General features: G+C 43.4%; 1 protein-coding gene across 1 annotated transcript in view; it reads right to left on the bottom strand.

Moving 5' to 3' along the window:
- Window positions 1–19245, bottom strand: part of ATM (ATM serine/threonine kinase) — a 299675-nt gene that overhangs the window by 170321 nt on the left and 110109 nt on the right. Inside the window, exon 25 of the mRNA XM_077483959.1 lies at window positions 3709–3878. Within this exon, the coding sequence (XP_077340085.1) occupies window positions 3709–3878 (170 nt within the window). The remainder of the gene's footprint in view (window positions 1–3708; window positions 3879–19245) is intronic.

Genomic DNA, 19245 nt, shown 5'->3' with positions numbered 1-19245 from the left:
ATATGTGCCTATGTAAGTAAGCAAGCATTATGAAACATTTATACTATGCTGCACCTGCGCCCATACTAGTTATAAGTCAGGATTAGCCCAAGCACATAGTCATCCAAATCAGCCTCTATGCTGCTTTAACAGTCTAAGGCCTCTTCCACACCTGTGCACCCCGTAATGCAACTTGGGACTGCAAGGTCGCCTGACAAAACGTAGCCCATGATTTCCAATAAGTACCCTTCACATGTGTGCGTCTTCAAGTCACAACTACTTAAAAGCAGCCCCTGCATTACCCCGATCCAACCTTGACACAACTTCAGGTCCACAGACTTCAAAATTACACAGGCACAGCTTCATGTCACTGAAATATTGCATGAAAGTCACAGCAAAATCGTGTGAATTTCAAGTTGCACAAGTGTGAAAAGGAGCCCAAAACTAAGCTCCTGCAGACCCAATGCATGCTATTCTTGAGACAACTCCTTCAAGTGTACCGATGCCCATATTCTTCCAAACATGTCCTTATGACACCTGAATTTATGCAAAATCTATGCAACACACAAAAACAGTCCTGACCCCTTCCTCCCGCCCCCTGCTGGTGACATCATTTCTGCTTCCAGTTCAAGCTGGACAGCATGGAGCTGACTACTTCCTGTTTTTTCTGAATGTACAGCTAGCTATTCAGCACAACATCACAACAAAACCTTTCCCAGCTATCCGGATCGTGCGAGGAGCCTGTGGGATGCAGGGTGAACTGCCAGAACTACATACTTATGACTAGCATGACTCCCACTTATATCTTGTAAGTGTTTTTAATCTTGTGCAATAAATTATACTGTTTTAATACTACATTCAGAGAGGTGAACACCCCCCCCCCCCCGTTTCTTTTATATGATTCTAAATAGAACCGTCCAGGACCTCCAAGTATGCTCCAAGAGCCCATGTATTACATCAGTGACCATTCCACCTTACAGACACTGGTGAAAAAAACTGAGGTTCTTCTTGTGTGGGAAGGGTTATATAAGGGAGGATTTCCTGTTTGACTATCTGCCAGTGTCCATCTACCAGTAGGTAGAATTATAAACTGTTGTAAATAAGTAAGTTTTCTCCTTCACTGATGGGCACTGATGAGGCTGCAATGATGGGCACGAATATGCAGCACTGATAGGCGGCACTGATGGGTACTCATAGGTGGCACTGATGGGCACTGAAAGGCTGCAGTGATGGGTACTGATAGGAAGCACTGATGGGCACCAATAGGTGGCACTGGCAAGCATCATTGATAAGGGAGCACTGGCAGGCATTTATGATGGGCACAGATTTGCATCATTTGTGGGCACAGATTGGCATACCAGGTGGTATCCCTGGTATTCCAATGTGGGCACTCTCGGGGGGGGGGGGGGCGCTAATAATCAAACAGCACAGACCCCCCCCCCCCGTCAGGAGAGCAGCTGATCGGAAAAGGCAATACACGGCTTTTCCCATTTACACCGTGATCAGCTGTGATTGGACACAGCTGATCGCGTGGTCAAGAGCCTCCATCAGAGGCTCTTTACCAAGATCGGTGTTGTGGCGTGTCAGACTGACACAACGCACCACTGATTGGCACGCGCCAGCTCGTTATGCTGAAAGACGTCATATGACGTCCAGTCAGGTTAACGGAATCACTGTCCGGCCGTCATTTTGCTATAGGCCGGGTGGGAAGTGGTTAAAATAACATGGATTGTTAAAGCATTTCACGCACTCCACTTGTTCCAGGAGTGTGAAAATCCTAGAGATTCTATGGGCAGATAGATTATTCTAAAAGTCCATTAAAACAGCAAGCCCTTCACAAGAGTCAATATTTATCTTTCTCCCCACTGTGACCAGGACCTTATTATCAAGATGGAGATGCTTAATCGTTTAATGCACAAAGTCACTAAACTATCAGTATACTTCACCAAACCTCACTACAATCCAACTGTTATAACTAAAATTATTTCCTCTATAAGCCCGGAACACACAGGATACTGTATATCAATTATTCCAAGAGGAATACATATTTTTTAATGAAAACTAGAATTTGACATTCTCCCTGCCAAAATGTTCTTCCATCATCAACTCCAACACACGGTATCCAGTCAATTTAAATCCCTTTCACCTAAACAAACTTCTCTGGAAAAGCCATTATTATCTCCAGGTGAGACCAAATAGATCTATTAAGTATTATCTTGAGCTGCTCGCTAATAAAACATCTCATACTCCATGAATTTGTTCCAAGTAGCATGATGTTAGACCGCAACTGATGAAGGAGTGGGGGATGACATCAGTCATTGCCTCTAAATATAAACTTATCCAAATAAATGCTACCATCAATTGTACTGTACACCTAAGAGGTTGTATCAAATTAAAAATAAATGTTCTCCACTTTGTTTCTGCCTCTGTGGCCATGAAGAGGATTTTTATCATGGCATGTGGTTACGCTCTCAGAGATACAAACTTTCTAAACACAGGTTTGCAGCTTTATCGAACCATTGCTAGGCCTTCCAAGTTTAAAATGCTCAATGCATGTTTACTAGGGCTAGTGGGAGATCTGGCTAGTAACTACCATACTTCTACGTTACAAAATAAATTAATTGAAAAAAACCTCCTATTGGATGTTAAATAAATGAGTTCTTCCTTTGTACCAACTCACTAGATACAACCAAAGGATCCCTTAAAAGCTTTGAAAAAAATCTGGTGTCTTTGGACTCAATACACCCTTATTATCTAACCCGTTTGGTCTCAGGTGAACACAATTTCCAATCTATCTCTATTCATATAGACCTTCTAGGTGAATATATCAATTGCATGTAATACCACTACTGTACGTGAACAATACACTGTAGACATATATGTAAGGACAAAAAATTATATCACTTTTTTATGTTTTTGTAAGGACTGTAGTATTTTGAAACTGTATTGTAATATCCACATTCTTGAAAGCAATAAAATAGTATCTTTGAGAAAATTACTTGAAATTATCTGACAAAATTTTTCACATCAAAATGCTTAATTCACAAAAACAAATACTGCAAAGGGGCGTAATTGTTATTTCTTCTTTTTTTTTTGCACAAAACCGGTATTTAAGCAGAAGTAAAGCCATAATGGTCCCTGGATCATATATATTGCATATCGTGCAAGTTTGCACTGCACACTTAGCCATCATGGCAGACATGCCACCTACTCTGGCCTCATCCACTGATGTGAGGTCCACACCAACTCTCATCACTCCATTGTGCCCACTCTGCCTTCTTCTCCCTGGCTTCTTCAGGTATGGTGTCTTCTTTTGTTAGCTATTGGGCTGCCACTGATGATTTTACTCTCACATATGAACACAGAAGTTATGTTATCCTTCCCCTTACTTTTTACTCTTGGCTACTTACAGTTGATGGGAACGTACAATGCACTTACACACAGCTGCCAAGAGGCAGGAGAAGTCAGGGAAAGGAAGGACTTTTTTTGCCAGTAGAGAAAACAAATTCTTTTTCTACAAAATTCTACCTGCTACCAAAAAAATTAGGAACCATTATTTTTCAGCAACAATATTTTTACACTTTTGCTTTCATTTAAATGACTCAGTATTTTCTAACCACTTATTTGTTTCCCTTTGTCTAGCCTGTATTAGAGACATAAGCAGGAATCTGTTTGGCTACTGGTAACACAGAAAGTTCCTCAAATAGATAAAAGAAAACTATTATTTACCTATAAAAATCCCTCAGTGTTGTATACTGTAACAGAGTGTAGGGAAATGTGGACAAGTTGTAACCGGGAACTTTCATTCTAAGCCACTCGAGAATCAAGTAATCTAAATGAGAAGTCATGAAGTCTTTTAAACTTCTATATCCCAAAGTGGAGGACACTTTCTCCAAAACCTGAAAGAAAATAAAAAAAAAAGCAGAACAGATTAACCATTTTACCAAGGAAAAACAATAACCAGTATTTTTATTTATCTCTGGTGAATTAATTTCAAGGGCCAATTTGTTTAAAAAAAATATTTTGTTTGGGTAGACCTCAAAGTCATAATAACAGCATCACTTAACAAAAAAAAAAAATCAAAAATGAATCATTGGACAATCTCTAAATAAGTGCTCAGTTGTACACTGCACAGTGACAACGATATGAGATTCCTTAGGCAAGAACCAAATGCTGATTAACCTCAGGCAAACAGGAGCAAGAACAGGTTAGATAATGAAATGGAGATGCACTTATTTAAAGGGTATTTTGACATTAAAGACCAAACTGGTATAAAGCCTACTTTATATTTGTACATGTCCCACAAAATCTGCTAAGTTCTCTTAGGCAAATCTCATCAATTGTGGTAGAATGGAGTACTATTGGCCTCAATGTTTAGCTTGTCCATTGTATGTGAATGAAAACTGGACCCAGCCAGTCCCCAGCCCAGCTATTGGGACAGATCATCCTGAGCTAGGTGACAAATTCTTGCAGTCAGCCATAACATCTTCTATTCAGAAACATCTAAAAAAAGGTAGGAAACGCTCATGGAAGCACTTGAGGCAAACTCGTTCAATATGCATTGTCCAACGATTATCCAGATCGCCAAACTTTGGAAAACAGTTAAGGCATTATTGGGGTATCAGAAGGTATCTGTTTTAGCTCCCTTATGGTATAATAAACTTAATTGATCTATTTAAAGTTGAAAGATGCAGGGAATGGGTAAACCAAGGGATAGATAAATTGGCGCAGATGTTTCAGTGTACAGATATTAAATCATTTGCGGATTTAAAGTCAGAGTTCTTGTTGTCGAACCGTTCGTTCTATAAATATCTTCAGGTCAGACATGCAATTCAGGCTCAATTTAGATTTCAAGAGGTGCAGTTGATCCAGATCCCGGTGCGATCACAAATTATGTCTCGAGACACGCTTAAAGGCCTGATTTCACTCCTATATGCCAGACTGGGGGATAAAATATTAGATCGCAACGGTATGATTAAAAGTAAAAGGAAATGGGAGAGGGACGTGGGTCCAGTGTCCATACCGGATTGGGATTGGATAATGGAACAGGGAATTAAGGTTTCTATTTCTCCGTCACAGAAAGCCTCCCATCTCTTTTTTTTTCATCGAGTATATCATACAGCCAGGAAAATGTTTAAACTGGGTTGGTGAGACAATGATCAGTGTCCCAGATGCGGCCAGGTCGGAGATTTTATTCATATGTTCTGGAGGTGTCCGAAGTTGCTTAGGTATTGGACACAGGTCATAGATCATATAAATGGAATTTTCAGTTTAGCATTGGAGGCAACGGCGAGGACTTGTCTATTGGCTATACCGGAGGGATATAAAATCCCCAAAAATTTGTTTACACCAGCTACTAGATGCTTTTTTCAGGCAAGAAAGTTAATCGCTCAAAACTGGCAGTCACATTCTAGCCCGCTAGCTGAAACATGGCTAGTTAATATAATGAAAATAATTAGTAATGAAAAGTTTTTTTTTGTTAAGCAGGGTAATATCAAGAAATTCGAGAGCATATGGGGCTCCGGGCTGGTGAAACTGGGGATCCCCTCATAAGTAGATGTGATAGAACGTGTGCTTTTACAGTGTAGGGCTCTCTCCTAGTCGCTTTTGTTATGTATATTTTTTTTGTGCTTCCCTATGTGATTGGGGGGAGGGGGGGGGGTGGGGCTTGGGAGGAAGGGGGGGAGGGGTGAAGTGGGTAAAAAACAGAACATACGCACTTAGGAGTAGAATAAGGAAAATAACTGTTGAGGTTAGTTAAAAAAGATTAAAGGGTGGCAGGGCTTGATATTTTGCCTGTTTACCTGGTTTTGGTTGTATTTTAACTTTGTTAAATTAAAAGGAAAGAAAAAGAAGAAAGGAAAGCAAAAAAGGAAAAATTTAAGTAAAGAAATAAGCCACGATGATATGGAAATTGGGAGGAGATAAAGATGAGCTGTAAGGTGAATTAAGTCTCCTGCATAAACTCACTGAGGTGGCAAAAAAAAAAAGGTAGGAAATATTTATAAAAATATTTTTTTTTAGATATGCTGTTTGAATGGAAACATAAAAACGTATAGTGAGGTTTTCCCCAAATATGGCTGCAAAAGTGGACACACACTTTAATTTTGGTGGGGAGTGTTTCAGCGCTGCTCTGTCTCAAATTTCCTGTTGTAGGAAAAGCAGTCATAAAAAAACACTTTTGGAATGTTTGGAAATCACCTCTATAACTAAAGAATAATTTACTTCTCCTACCTGTGCTAAAAATATAGATAAGGGAAACGATGAGGATGTTATGCTTTTACCTCAGTAGTGAAACCCATAAAATTAGTGTGAGATTGAAGATAAAAAAAGAATGTGAATTCCTTGACCTTTGTAGTCTACTAACTTATATGGAAAATGGCTGCCTTATGGAATTCTAAACCAGCATGACACGGGTCAATATCAGATCAGAAGCACCTGTGAAGAGACACATTCAACTTTTATCGTATTGGAAATGGAAGCATTTCCGATACAGTAAAAGTTGAATATCCCTGCAAGCATGCTGCATCAACACAATCAACACAAACACAAAGACTGTCATTCCTTGTCAACAGCATAATCTAGGAGCCTGCACATGGCACACCCTGACAACCTGAGAACATTCAAGGAAATTAAAGTGGAACTAAACATTAACTATTTGTAATTCTTATGCTAGTGGCCTTAGTAAAGAGACTTACTTTTTATCATCTACTTGTTTTAAAGGATAAATTCACCTTTTGTAAAAAAAATAATAATAAATTAACACCTTATTGCAGGTAAAAAAAAAAATGAATGGCAGCAGTGGATCACTAGGAGCATGCTACATGTTACACCCTACATATGGGTTTACCATGTAACATGCTCTTAAAGGCATTAAACCTTTTTTGTACCTTCCCAGTTTCTAGAAGGCTTAGACCAAAATAATGTAATACATCCGAGGAGTCTGTTAAAACCAGGTACCCACTCCTGAAAAAAAACCAAGAAGAGATTTCCAAAAGTTGAAGGGGGAGCAGAAAAGCTGAACTACCCTTTTTGGTTGAAGTTCTGTTTTAAATTCTATTTTCAAATAGATAACCAATAGACTGAAAATCACATTCAGAAATTTCCTTGTGGCTGAAATAATTCAGCAGCTCATATCTATTTATTTTAATGAAAAAAATGTTTCTGCAATGTTTACTAAAATGACAATATATGTACAGTATTTGTGTTTTGGGGATTTAAAGGCTACAGTTTCACATTATCCTCCTAATATGCAATTAATAAAATAAATGTATAGGGGCGTGGTTTCGGCATGAAGCAGTGAGGACGCTTCTCCTGTTAGCTCTGGCACTCGTTTCAGCTACATTAACACACTCTAAAGCAGCATACTACAACTGAAAACCATGGGCAAGAGAATTGGGAAGACACTACCCAAGAAAAAAATTCCTCTATTGGCTCAATCAAATGATTCCTGGCCACAGAACCGGGCAATTCCCCCGAGACGGGCGGCCTGGGCTGTTCCCCGCATGGTGCTGTTGCTATTTCCGGCTGTCGGCATAGGCCAGAATCCAGACACCAGTCTCCAGTTCCATCTGCCAGTTCGGATGGAGACAGGATTCCCCCCCCCCCCCCCCCCGACGCTCGGAAGTGGTGGCCCTGGTGAGCGGTCTTCCCACTAAAACCATACCATTTAGCCTGGAGATAGCCATCAAGAAAGAGGTTTCTGCGGTCAGGTCAAACCTCTCACAAGTACTAGTTTGTGTAGAAGAATCAGAACTTCTTTGGGATTGCCACGAGGTGGCCATTAGAGACTTGTAGCTCACTACCTGCAACCTCTCCACTGCACACAAAATGGCCCTCTACAAGATAAAGGACCAAGATAACCACAAATGACGGAACAACATTTGGATCAGAGGCCTACCCGAAGCAACCAGGGATGATGACCTCCCTGCCTCCATACAAGGTATTTTCTTAACATCTTGTTGGGAACTCATCATGAGAAAGGCAAGGGAAGCAGCCACTTTGGAATTTGAGTCATCCTGTCCTCTTTCCCCGATCTGGCCAGGGAGACCATGGAGCGCCATAGGGCCCTCAGACCCCTAACGGATAAATTAAAATCTAATTCCATCAATTATCGATGGGGCTTCCCAGCTGCCCTCATAGCAAATAGAGATGGCAAGACAGCTATCCTCTGCTTCCCTGAGGAACTGGACAAGTTTTGCATGGATCTGAGCATCAACCCCCCCCCCCCCCCCCCCGGAACTCCCTGGCTGGCAGGATGCCATCCCTCCATTACCTGCTCCATCTGAAGTACATTGGCAGAAAGTATCCTGGAAAAAATGTTCAACCACTCTGGGTTCCTCCCCACAAATGGGGCAATGCCCTTCTCACTCCTAGTTGGTTACCCTTGACCTGGGGTCTTAACCCATATTACCAAAAGCAAGTATCACTTCGGTGTTGCGAGACCTAATTGTTGCCCTACTTGGTTCAGCATATTTGTCAGATGATTAGGATGTGACTTTTTTTTTTTTTTCCAGAAATTTTTTATTGAATTTTATTCAACACAAAACAGCTACAATGAGGCACATAGTCAAAATTTCACAGCATTTGCATAGTACTAACATAGAAAAAAGTTCTATAATCGCCATCATATGACAAACATTGGAGAACATTGGTAAATATCTACTAGAAACAATAGATGACATACAGTATTAGTAGAGAGAAATGATCGTTAACTACAGCACCAAAAATATGCAGATAAATTCTAAATCCAAGTACGTCAAGTTGTGGGGGGTTATACGGGTGGCCTAACGAGGCCAGGGCCCTATAGCATGTCCCAGCTCTGTACATCCACCCCTACAGGCAACTTGCTGTGGACAGGAGGGGACCAAATTGTTAAATATGCCAAGCGAGATTACGGATAGAACCCAAACACAAAAAAAAACACAAAAAAAGAGGGGGGGGGGGGGAGAAGGGGAGGATAGGGGGAGTGGACAATTGAATCATTAGTAAGATTCATATTTAAAGCGGTAGGGACGTCGAAGGGTTGCTACTTACTGTTTGATTTCTAAAGTGGGACCAGCAAGACCAAACAGCACTGAACATGTCATGTCTATCATGGCCCTGATGTATTAGTCTTTCCATTTCTTCAATGCGGTCTACTTGCTGAATCCATTCATTAACAGTAGGTGGGTTAACAGACCAATGTCTGGGGAGGTATTGAGTGGCCGCATTTATTAGGTGGAGTACAAGAGATTTTTTATAGGTTTGTTTCGGAATAGATGTGTAATGCAACAAAAATTGTGCCGGCGAAAAATCCGGAGTAAACGTGGTTACAGCGCCAACAGGTAGAGGAAACTTGTGGAAAAAGTTTGTGAATTTTATCAGGCGTGCGATACCATCTGGAGAATATTTTATATCCATTTTCTTGTGCGGGGACATTAATTGAACCCTTGTGCATAAATTCAGAGATGCAGCCCCATTCATCTGCGGAAAAGGTGCGAGAGAGATCCATCTCCCACAGCCGATGTATATTATGTAGGGGAGAAGCATCCATACGGAATAGTGCTGTAATTTTCTAAATCAGGTGTGGCTGAGTCTCAGAACTACCGCACAAAGACTCAAAGGGGGTAAGATACCTGTGCCAGCGTGTAATTGGTTTAGTGTGGGTCAGAAAGTGCCTTATTTGAAGAAATTTAGAGAGGTATGTGTAATTCCGGGAATTTAGAGGACATCTCAGCAAATGAGAGGAGGTTGCCATTGGTGAAAAATTTGTGTGCTCTGTACGTGCGGGGAGGTATGGGGCCACCTGAGTTGTGGTCTCCCACATCCGCCAAGAAATCTGGATTCCTGTTCAGTGGCGTCATGGGTCCGGAGACGGGATTTAAATTTAGAGCGCGGCAAGATGCCCGAAGTGCTACCAACGTCGGCCCTATCAACGGGTGTGTGGAGCAGACGAAGGGGGGGGGGGGGGGGGGGAGTGATGATGCATTAATCCATGGGAGATTCGAAAGGGGAAGTTGAGTAAAAGCCTGTTCGATCCGAATCCAATCTTTACTGGTGCTATGTACATGCCAGTCCACAACCCTCGTAAGAAGAGCGGCCCTATAATACATCTGTATATCTGGTAGGCCCAATCCCCCTAGCCCTTTGGGGAGAACCAGTTTGTTCCAGCTCAATCTGGGTGGGCGATAAGACCAGATGAATTTTCTACACATGCGACTGTAAAAGGGAAAAAAAGGAAGGAGGGAGTTTGATGGGGATAGTTTGCAGGTATAGGTACATCAGTCTGGGGAGGACATTGAGTTTTAAAATAGCTATTTTACCAAACCAGGAAAATGAGCCCTTGTGCCAATGCAAAAGATCCTCTTGAAGTTTAATAAGCATGGGGCTAAAATTACAGTCATAGAGCCTGGTCAAATCCATTGGAATGTGAATTCCCAGGTATGTTAACGCTAACGGTTCCCACTTAAAAGGGTAGTTAAAAGGGTAGTTAGCTTGGCAGAGTGTAACCGTGGCCAGTGGAAGTGTGATGTTTAAGGCTTTGGATTTACCAAAATTGATTTTTAAATTGGATAAGGTTTGGAAAGTGTTCAGGTCTTGAAGGAGGTTAGGGATAGTAGTTATCGGGTCGGTTAGAAAAAGTAAAATATCATCCGCATATGCAGCTATTTTGCATGGTTGGGACTTGATGGCAACCCCTTTAATGTCCGGGTTATCCCTCATCCTTCGGAGAAAAGGCTCTAAAGTGAGGATAAAGATAAAGATAAGGGGGGAAAGGGGGCAACCCTGACGCGTGCCGTTGGCAATGGAGAAGGCATCCGACAGGCGACCATTGACCCTCAATCTAGCCGTGGGGACCGAGTATAGTGCCATAATCATTTGTACAAAACGTACGGGGAAACCGAGGGTCTGCAGTACCATCGTCATATAGTCCCAGGCTACCCTGTCGAATGCCTTCTCCGCGTCCAACGACAGAAAGAATCCTTTTGTGGTTGTTAGCCAATGATGAATGTTAAGGGCCTTAATGGTATTGTCCCTGGCCTCCCTACCAGGGACAAAGCCTACTTGGTCAGGGGAGATCAGTTTAGGGAGAAGAGGGAGAATACGATTCGCCAGGACCTTAGCGTAAAGTTTGACGTCTACATTCAATAGAGATATGGGACGGTAGTTGGGAATCAGTGTCGTATCTTTACCTGGTTTAGGGAGCAGCGTAATATGTGCTTCAAGGATGTCTGTATGTCGGAAGAAGAAAAAGTATTAAACGTTTTGACAAAGATAGTGAGCAATTGATCCGAGAAGGCTTTAGAGTAGCCTGCTGTTAGGCCATCTGGCCCCGGGCTCTTGCCCGCTTTTAACTGCTTTAGAGCTGCGGTGGCTTCCTCTACCGACATAGGAGAATCAAGATCAGTCAAGTCGTCTGGGTTAGATAATACGGGGCAATATTGAGATAAGTATTCTCTGATTAAGATAAGTCTATCCGAAGTGGAATCTTCTGAGGCCCGCTGTGGTAAATTATACAGTTTATGGAAGTACTCTACAAATTGTTTTGTTATGTTATCATCGTCCACCAATGTGTCTCCGGAGGGGGTCTTTATCTCGTGTACGGTGTGAGAAGCTCTCTTTTTTTGTAAGGCTCTCACCAACAGCTTACCTGCCTTATTACCAAACTCGTAAAAGAGCTTGTGCGTTAAGGCAAATTTACATTTCACTGTTTTCTGCAATTCTTCCAAAAGGTTTTCCCTAGCTTCGGTGAGAGCCTCCAGACAACTGCTCGCCATGGAGTGTTTGTGAGCTTTTTCAAGGGTTTGGATACGCTCAGTGAGCTCTCTAATACGAGCCATTCTCAGTTTATTTCTCCTCGCCGCCAACGAGATAAGTATGCCTCTTATAACACATTTGTGTGCTGCCCATGTCGTAGTAGGGTGTGTGTCCGCAGTCGTATTTTCCAGGAAATATTGTGTTATGCTGTCAGAGATGGTCTGTTTATTATCCATGTCCAACAGCAAAGACTCGTCTATGCGCCAAATTGGAGATCTCGAGTGGGCCTGTCGAAAGGATAAGGTCATAGAAATAGTGTTGTGATCCGACAATATCATAGGATCAATAGAAGCTTTGTCTAAAGAAGGAAGGTCTGCCTGCGTAATAAAAAAGTAATCCAGTCGTGAGTATTTGGAGTGCGGGGGGGGAAAGAAGGTATAATCTTTAGTACGTGGATAAAGCGTTCTCCATGTATCATGTAAGGTTAATGTTTGTAATTGGGATTTGATTGTACGAAGGGCTTTATACAGTAGATAGGATGAACCGTTGGAGGTGTCCAGAATAGGTGACAAGGGGACATTAAAATCTCCACCCAAAACCAACATGCCTGATTGGAAGGCCGTTAGTTGGTGTAAGATGTTGCGAAAGAATGTCACCTGTTGTCCATTAGGGGCATATATATTCGCGATGGTGATGGGCTTGTTAAACAACTTTCCTTTGATAAAAATATATCTGCCATGAATGTCTCGCTGAATATCAGAAACCTGGATGGGGCATTGTTTGGAGATTACAGTTGCAACTCCTTTGGATTTTGCGGTATCATTTGAGGCATGATATACCGTAAGGTAGTGGTAATTGTGCAGTTTAGGTATGGAGTCGGATCGAAAGTGGGTCTCTTGAATCAAGGCTATATGTGCTTTAGCCTTGTGAAGAGAGAGCAACAGTTGTGATTGCTTTTCGGGAGTGTTAAGTCCCCTAATATTGATCGAATATAATTTAAGTTGAGGATGACCAGGCAAATTTTGGGGTGCACTACTATGCGCCATGACGGGTAAGGGATTGCGTGGAGGAGAAAGATAAGGAGAAAGGAAAAAAAAGAGGGGGGAGATTGAAACCCAATGGAAGGGGGGCAAGGATGTATTAATGAGCAACTATTGAACAAAACCGATAGAGGGGTGGAAGTTTTACACCACCACTAAGAAACGTGGCATTTGCGGTAGGCGCAGCATATAAGAAGAAAAAGTAAATCATGAACATGTGTATCCCGGGCTTGGTCAAAACAAAAACAAAAACTAATTAGCCATCGGGACAAAAAGCTGCAAGTATAACCTTCCACCGAACCTATTGTGGAAACGTGCCAGAGTCCAGTTTGCATCTCAATCCAAAAAAAACAGCAGTTTTTATAGCCAGTTACTTACTAGTAATCACAATATGTGAGGCAAGGGAAGCAGTTCAGAAAACACCAGCTGCCCACTACAGAGTCTTATATAAAGTAAAGTAAACATGGATCGATTGTCAATTCCAGCGTTTACATGCAAAACAGAAATCCGTGCACTTGACATAGGTTAGTGATGGCTAGACGCCGCCCATTCTGATCGTATTGGTTGTTGACTATTCAGGATGTTAAGTCTGTATCATCCCACAATGCCTCATGTTTGAGAACCATAAGCTACGCTGTAAAGTGGGAGTTAGGCAGCAAAACAGAAAGCCCAGTATGGGCGTTTCACATGGTATGGGGCGGATCTAAAGATTCCAAAGTCAGACAGGACCTATTAGTTGAAAGAGTGCAGTATGGGTATTGTAGTTTCCAACCCAGCCTGCCATCGGGTCTAGAAAAATGTAAGGAAGGATTTACAACATAAAACAAGGATCTGTCAGCACACGACACCAGCTGCATAGACCCGAGTTGGAAAGTATTGCCACCTACAGCCAGCCTAACATGAAACAAAAAAATAAAAATAAAAAAATAAATAAAAATAAAAACTTTAAAATTAAGAAAATTGAAGTGTGAAAAAGAAATGTAAAAGAAAAAAAGTATGCGAAAAGTCAGACCAGGAGCAGCCTGTTTAGTGTGCATCCGTCACACTGAGCAGCTGCCATCGCTCCATACGACCAGCATTTAGCGGTCCCGACGGGCCCTTCTGGACCGCGGGGAGACAGAGGGGCTGCGATCTCTCTGCAGTGTATCCGGGAAATGATGGCTCCTAGGTCTGGAGGTAGAGCGTCTCCTACGATATCAGGACTCCTGGGTGTCCATCCTTTCTGCCGGAGGCTCCATAGGTTTGTACAGCGGTTGGCGGAAATTAGCATACCAGTTGGGGACCTCAAACAAAGGGATCCCCAGGGTGGCGCAGAAGTTAGGTAAGTCCTCCGGGACCCTCAGTTGTGCCGTGCGTCCCTGGTGAGAGGCCGATAAACAGAAGGGGAACTTCCATTTGTAAGAGATGCCTTGTGACCTCAGCGTGTCCAAGAGAGGCCTCAGATCCCGGCGATGCTGCAGGGCGATTCCAGACAGGTCTTGGAAGATCTGAATCGGAGCAGACTCAAAAGATAATGACTGTCTGCCTCGCGCACATTTTAGGATATCTTCTTTCAAATGATAGTCCACCAAACAGCACACAATATCCCTCGGCGGGTCGGTATCCCTACCTCTAGGCCTGAGGGCTCGGTGAATCCTCTCCATATCTATGGGTGTATGGGCTGGTCTATTCAGGATGTCATTGAAGAGGGTGGTAATCGCGCGAGTAATATCGCCGTCAACCGCTTCAGGAAGGCCTCTCACTCTCAAATTATGGCGCCATCCTCTGTTGTCCAAGTCTTCTGTATGCCTCTGCAAATCTCTAAGTTGTAAGGTATGAAAGTCCACTTTCCTCACCATCTTGCGGATCTGCAGCTCATGGCGATCAGTTATTTTCTCCACTACCTGTACCCTGTCCGTCAGTGCCCTGATGTCGAGGCGCAGCTCAGCAATGGCCGCTGACAGGGTGTCCTTGATGTCTGTGGCGACATTCCTGAGGTCTTGCATGCTGATTTGAGCCTGTGTAGTGGGCACAGCAGCAGACCCGGCAGACACATTGCTATGGGTGGTAGGAGCCAGTCGTGAGTCAGATAGAATGAGTTCCATGTGCAGGAGGGATCGCGTCTGTGAAGCCGATGACTGACCCTGGCGGGAAGACGCCATGTTCCCTCTTTGGGATCGAAACATCTCAGGGATGTTTTGGCTCATACTGCCGCGTTGTTCGCGAGGGGACCGGGACCTGGAGGCCGATGAATGTCTGGAAGCTGTCCCCATGCTGTATTGCCAATAGAGAGGGAAAATTCACCTCAGTTTGCGACGATATAGTCCCGGGGTGTCGAGAGCCCTTCTCTCAAGCGTCCGCCATCTCTCTCAGCCAGGCCACGCCCCATGACTCTTTTTTTAAAAAAAATTTGCAAAATTTTTTTTATTTAACATACAGACATTACCCACGTAGGGGCAGATCTTCAGATGCGGCAGCAGACCACAACCAGGCACATCATATAACTAGAACATACTGCCTCTGAAGCCGCAACAGGGCAGACCAACAACAAACACAACCTTACTTATCTATACCCCAATGTGGGGAGAGGTTTAGTTCAGGAGAAACTGTGCTCAATATTATATTGGCAGGATATTATGACACAAGAATACTTGGGTCAGCATACCATCATACTAAAACCATAATGTTAATCTAAGGGTTGGTTATCGCATCAGTTGCTGTAGTATTATCTTCTAACCAACAGGTCCACACCTTTTCAAATTTTCGTTTGCAACCCCTGCCTGAGTAGGTGGCTCTATAAAAAGGCAAACTGGATTTCACCAGGTTTTTCCAGAACCCTACAGGGGGGGAGGGGGGGGTGATTGTTTCCAGTTAATCGTGATGGCCTGGCGTGCATAATACAGCAATAGGGATATGATTATTTTCCTAGCTCTAAGGATTGACATTTGTTCCACTAGCCCCAGCAGAAAATATTTAAGGTCATAAGGGACACTAGTCCCAGAGGTCCTAGCTATCAGATGGAGAACTTCCTTCCAATAAAGTACAATTGCTGGGTAAGCCCAGAAAATGTGAAAAAAGTCCCCTGGCTGATAAGAGCAGCGCTAGCACGCCAGGGGAATGCGTCAAGGACATCTGGTGCAGCCTATGGGGTGTGTAGTGAGCTGTGTGTACAATTTTGTATTGGACCAGTTTGTCCCTGGCTGAGACCAGAGGGGAGAATGGAAAATCCCAAATCTCCCTCCAATCATCTTCATCCAGCCCCGGTATGTCCCCCATCCATTTCCTGCAGAGGGAGGACAGCTCGGGGATGGCAGCAACCAGCAGGGACCTGTAAATCTGAGACATGGGTTTCTCCAAATCTTTCACCCGAAGGGTGGATTCAAGCTTCGAATATTCCAGTATAGTTGGTTGACCTAAGAAATGACATCTATAAGCATATTAGCTGCGCTGAAAAAATATTTTTTACATAAATTGCCACACAAAAAATAAATACACATAGAGAAAGTTATGAACAATCCGTGAAATGACACAGTCCCCAAAATAAACAATTGATAAATTAGACAATAGCTATATAAGTAAATTCCCGGACATCCGGTCAGATAAATTATATAACAAAGTCCTCCGAATGTGTTTATAGCCTTAATAATCTATTCCTCATGACATCACATAGCAAATATACACCCGAAAAGTGAAGACCCGCTCCAAGAAAGAGATCCTCCACCTCTGTTCACGCTGTCGCTTACCAGATTTGAAGATCTCTTTTTAAGGAGATCTGCACAAGCATGTAATCCTTTCGCAGACAGGTGTTCACTTTAAGAATCAAGAGAGTGGCTCCCACAATAACATCCCAGATGGCACCAGAGTTTTCTAGGCAATATTCCTCCCCCATGTGAAAAACAAGAATGCCTCCATAGTGTAATTCATACACACAATATTTATTAAAAAAGAGTTGCACTTACAAACGTATTCTTTCTCATAAGCGCTCAGTTAAAATCAGCAAGCCGGCCGGCTCAATTAGACGCTGCCCGTGTCTTCCGGGTCCAGCGTAGTACACGGTGACATCAGCACGTCGCTCCTCCCTACGCTGTTTCATCACAACTGACGTCTTCCAGGGGCACGGGCGGCATGCTGACACACCGCTAAAAGAACACAATCATACACAGAAGTAAACACCCAGTGCTGAACTCCTGGCAAACGTCCCATTCCGCCATTCGCTAAGTGGGATCTACAACTATACCCTTCTCCAGCGATCTTCCACTGCATATGCATGCCCATAAATGCATCATAATCCATATGCAGCCCATACAAGTGTGTCCACATTATTATCAGCTAGCATGCTAAACCATAATTAATGCACTAATATAATAATTATAAAACTACATCCCACACAATATAGAAAAAATTGTGAGAGAGGAAATATAAGGAGAGAACATTAGTAGATTCACGAGCCCCAATTTTATTTTTATATTTATGGTTATTGGTTTTCTATGTGTGAATCAAATATGGCAGATAGAGACGTAATCTAAAACGGTGATCACTTTGTCTATGATTGGGGCTCGTTGAATCTACTAATGGTCTCTCCTTATATTTCCTCTCTCATTTTTTTCTATATTGTGTGGGATGTAGTTTTATAATTATTATATTAGTGCATTAATTATGGTTTAGCATGCTAGCTGATAATAATGTGGACACACTTATATGGGCTGCATGTGGATTATGATGCATTTATGGGCATATGGAAGATCGCTGGAGAAGGGTATAGTTGTAGATCTTAGCGAATGGCGGAATGGGACGTTTGCCAGGAGTTCAGCACTGGACGTTTACTTCCGTGTATGATTGTGTTCTTATGGCAGTGTGTCAGCACGCCGCCCGTGCCCCTGAAAGACGTTAGTTTTGACGAAACAGCGTAGGGAGGAGCGGCGTACTGACGTCACCGCGTACTGCGCTGGACCCAGAAGACACGGGCAGCGTCTAATTGAGGCGGCCGACTTGCTGATTTTAACTGAGTGCTTATGAGAAAGAATAAGTTTGTACGTTCAACTCTCTTTTTTAATAAATATTGTGTGTATGAATTACACTATGGAGGCATTCTTGTTTTTCACATGGGGGAGGAATATTGCCTAGAAAACTCCGGTACCATCTGGGACGTTAATGTGGGAGCCACTCTTGATTCTTCAAGTGAACCCGTCTGCGAAAGGATTACATGCTTGTGCAGATCTCCTTAAAAAGAGATCTTAAAATCTGGTAAGCGACAGTGTGAACAGAGGTGGAGGATCTCTTTCTTGGAGCAGGTCAAAACTTTTCGGGTGTATATTTGCTATGTGATGTCACAAGGAATAGATTATTAAGGCTATAAACACATTCAGAGGACTTGGTTATATAATTTATCTGACTGGATGTCCGGGAATTTACTTATATAGCTATTGTCTAATTCAGGGGTTGACAAATTTGCTTTGAATTTAGGAGCCAGTTGAAAAAGTTAGGAGCCAGTTTTTTTTTTTGTTTTTTTTTTAAGAGTGCTATAGATTGTCAGCTCCCGGGATAAGGCCAGTCATTTTCACCCCCTAACCCTAACTCAACACGGAGCACCCAGTCAATAACTGCAATGTAACGCTGTTACATCAGGGTTATGGGCTGACCAGAAAGAGTAAGGCTGGCAACAGATGGAACTGGTTGGCTTAGGCAGGTGGCACTGGCAGATGGCACTGGTTGGTACTGGCAGGTGGCACTGGTTTGGGACAGATGGTACTGGTTGCCACTGGCAGGCACGTGGAACTGCCAGATGACATTGATTGGCACTGGCAGGTGACACTGGTTGGCATTGGCAGGTGGCACTGGCAGGTGGCACTGGTTGGCACTGGCAGGTGGTGCTGGCACGTAGCACTGATTGGCACTGGCAGGTGGCACTGATTAGCACTGGCAAGAGATTGGCAGGTGGCACTGGTTTGGAACTGGCAGGTGGCCCTGGTGGGTGATGGCAGGTGGCACTGATTGGTGGTGGCACTGGTTGTCACTGGCAGGTGGCACTGGTTGGCGGTGGCACTGGTTGTGACTGGCAGGTGGCACTGATTGGCGGTGGCATTGGTTGTCACTGGCAGGTGGCACTGGTTGGTGGTAGCAGGTGGCACTGATTGGTAGTGGCTCTGATTGGCGGTGGCACTGATTGTCACTGGCAGGTGGCACTGGTAGATGGCACTGATTAGCGGTGGCACTGGTTGGTGGTGGCAGGTGGCACTGGTTGGTGGTTGCAGGTGGCATTGATTGGCATTGGCACTGGCAGGTGGCACTGATTGGCAGTGGCAGGTGCCACTGGTTGGTGGTGGCAGGTGGCACTGATTGGCAGTGACACTCGGCACTGGCAGGTGCCACTGATTTGCGGTGGCACTGGTAGGTGGCAATGATTGGCGGTGGCACTGGTTGGCAGTGGCACTGGCAGGTGGCACTCTGAGCACTCTGTTACTGAAAAGCAACAGAGGAGCTGTCAGAATTGAGCTTAATGTCGGGAGTG

The sequence above is a fragment of the Lithobates pipiens genome, unplaced genomic scaffold (assembly GCF_037356315.1).
Source record: "Lithobates pipiens isolate NorthernLeopardFrog02 unplaced genomic scaffold, aLitPip1_a1.2 Scaffold_16, whole genome shotgun sequence".
NCBI lineage: Eukaryota > Metazoa > Chordata > Amphibia > Anura > Ranidae > Lithobates > Lithobates pipiens.
This window is presented reverse-complemented; position numbering and strand designations above follow the sequence as displayed.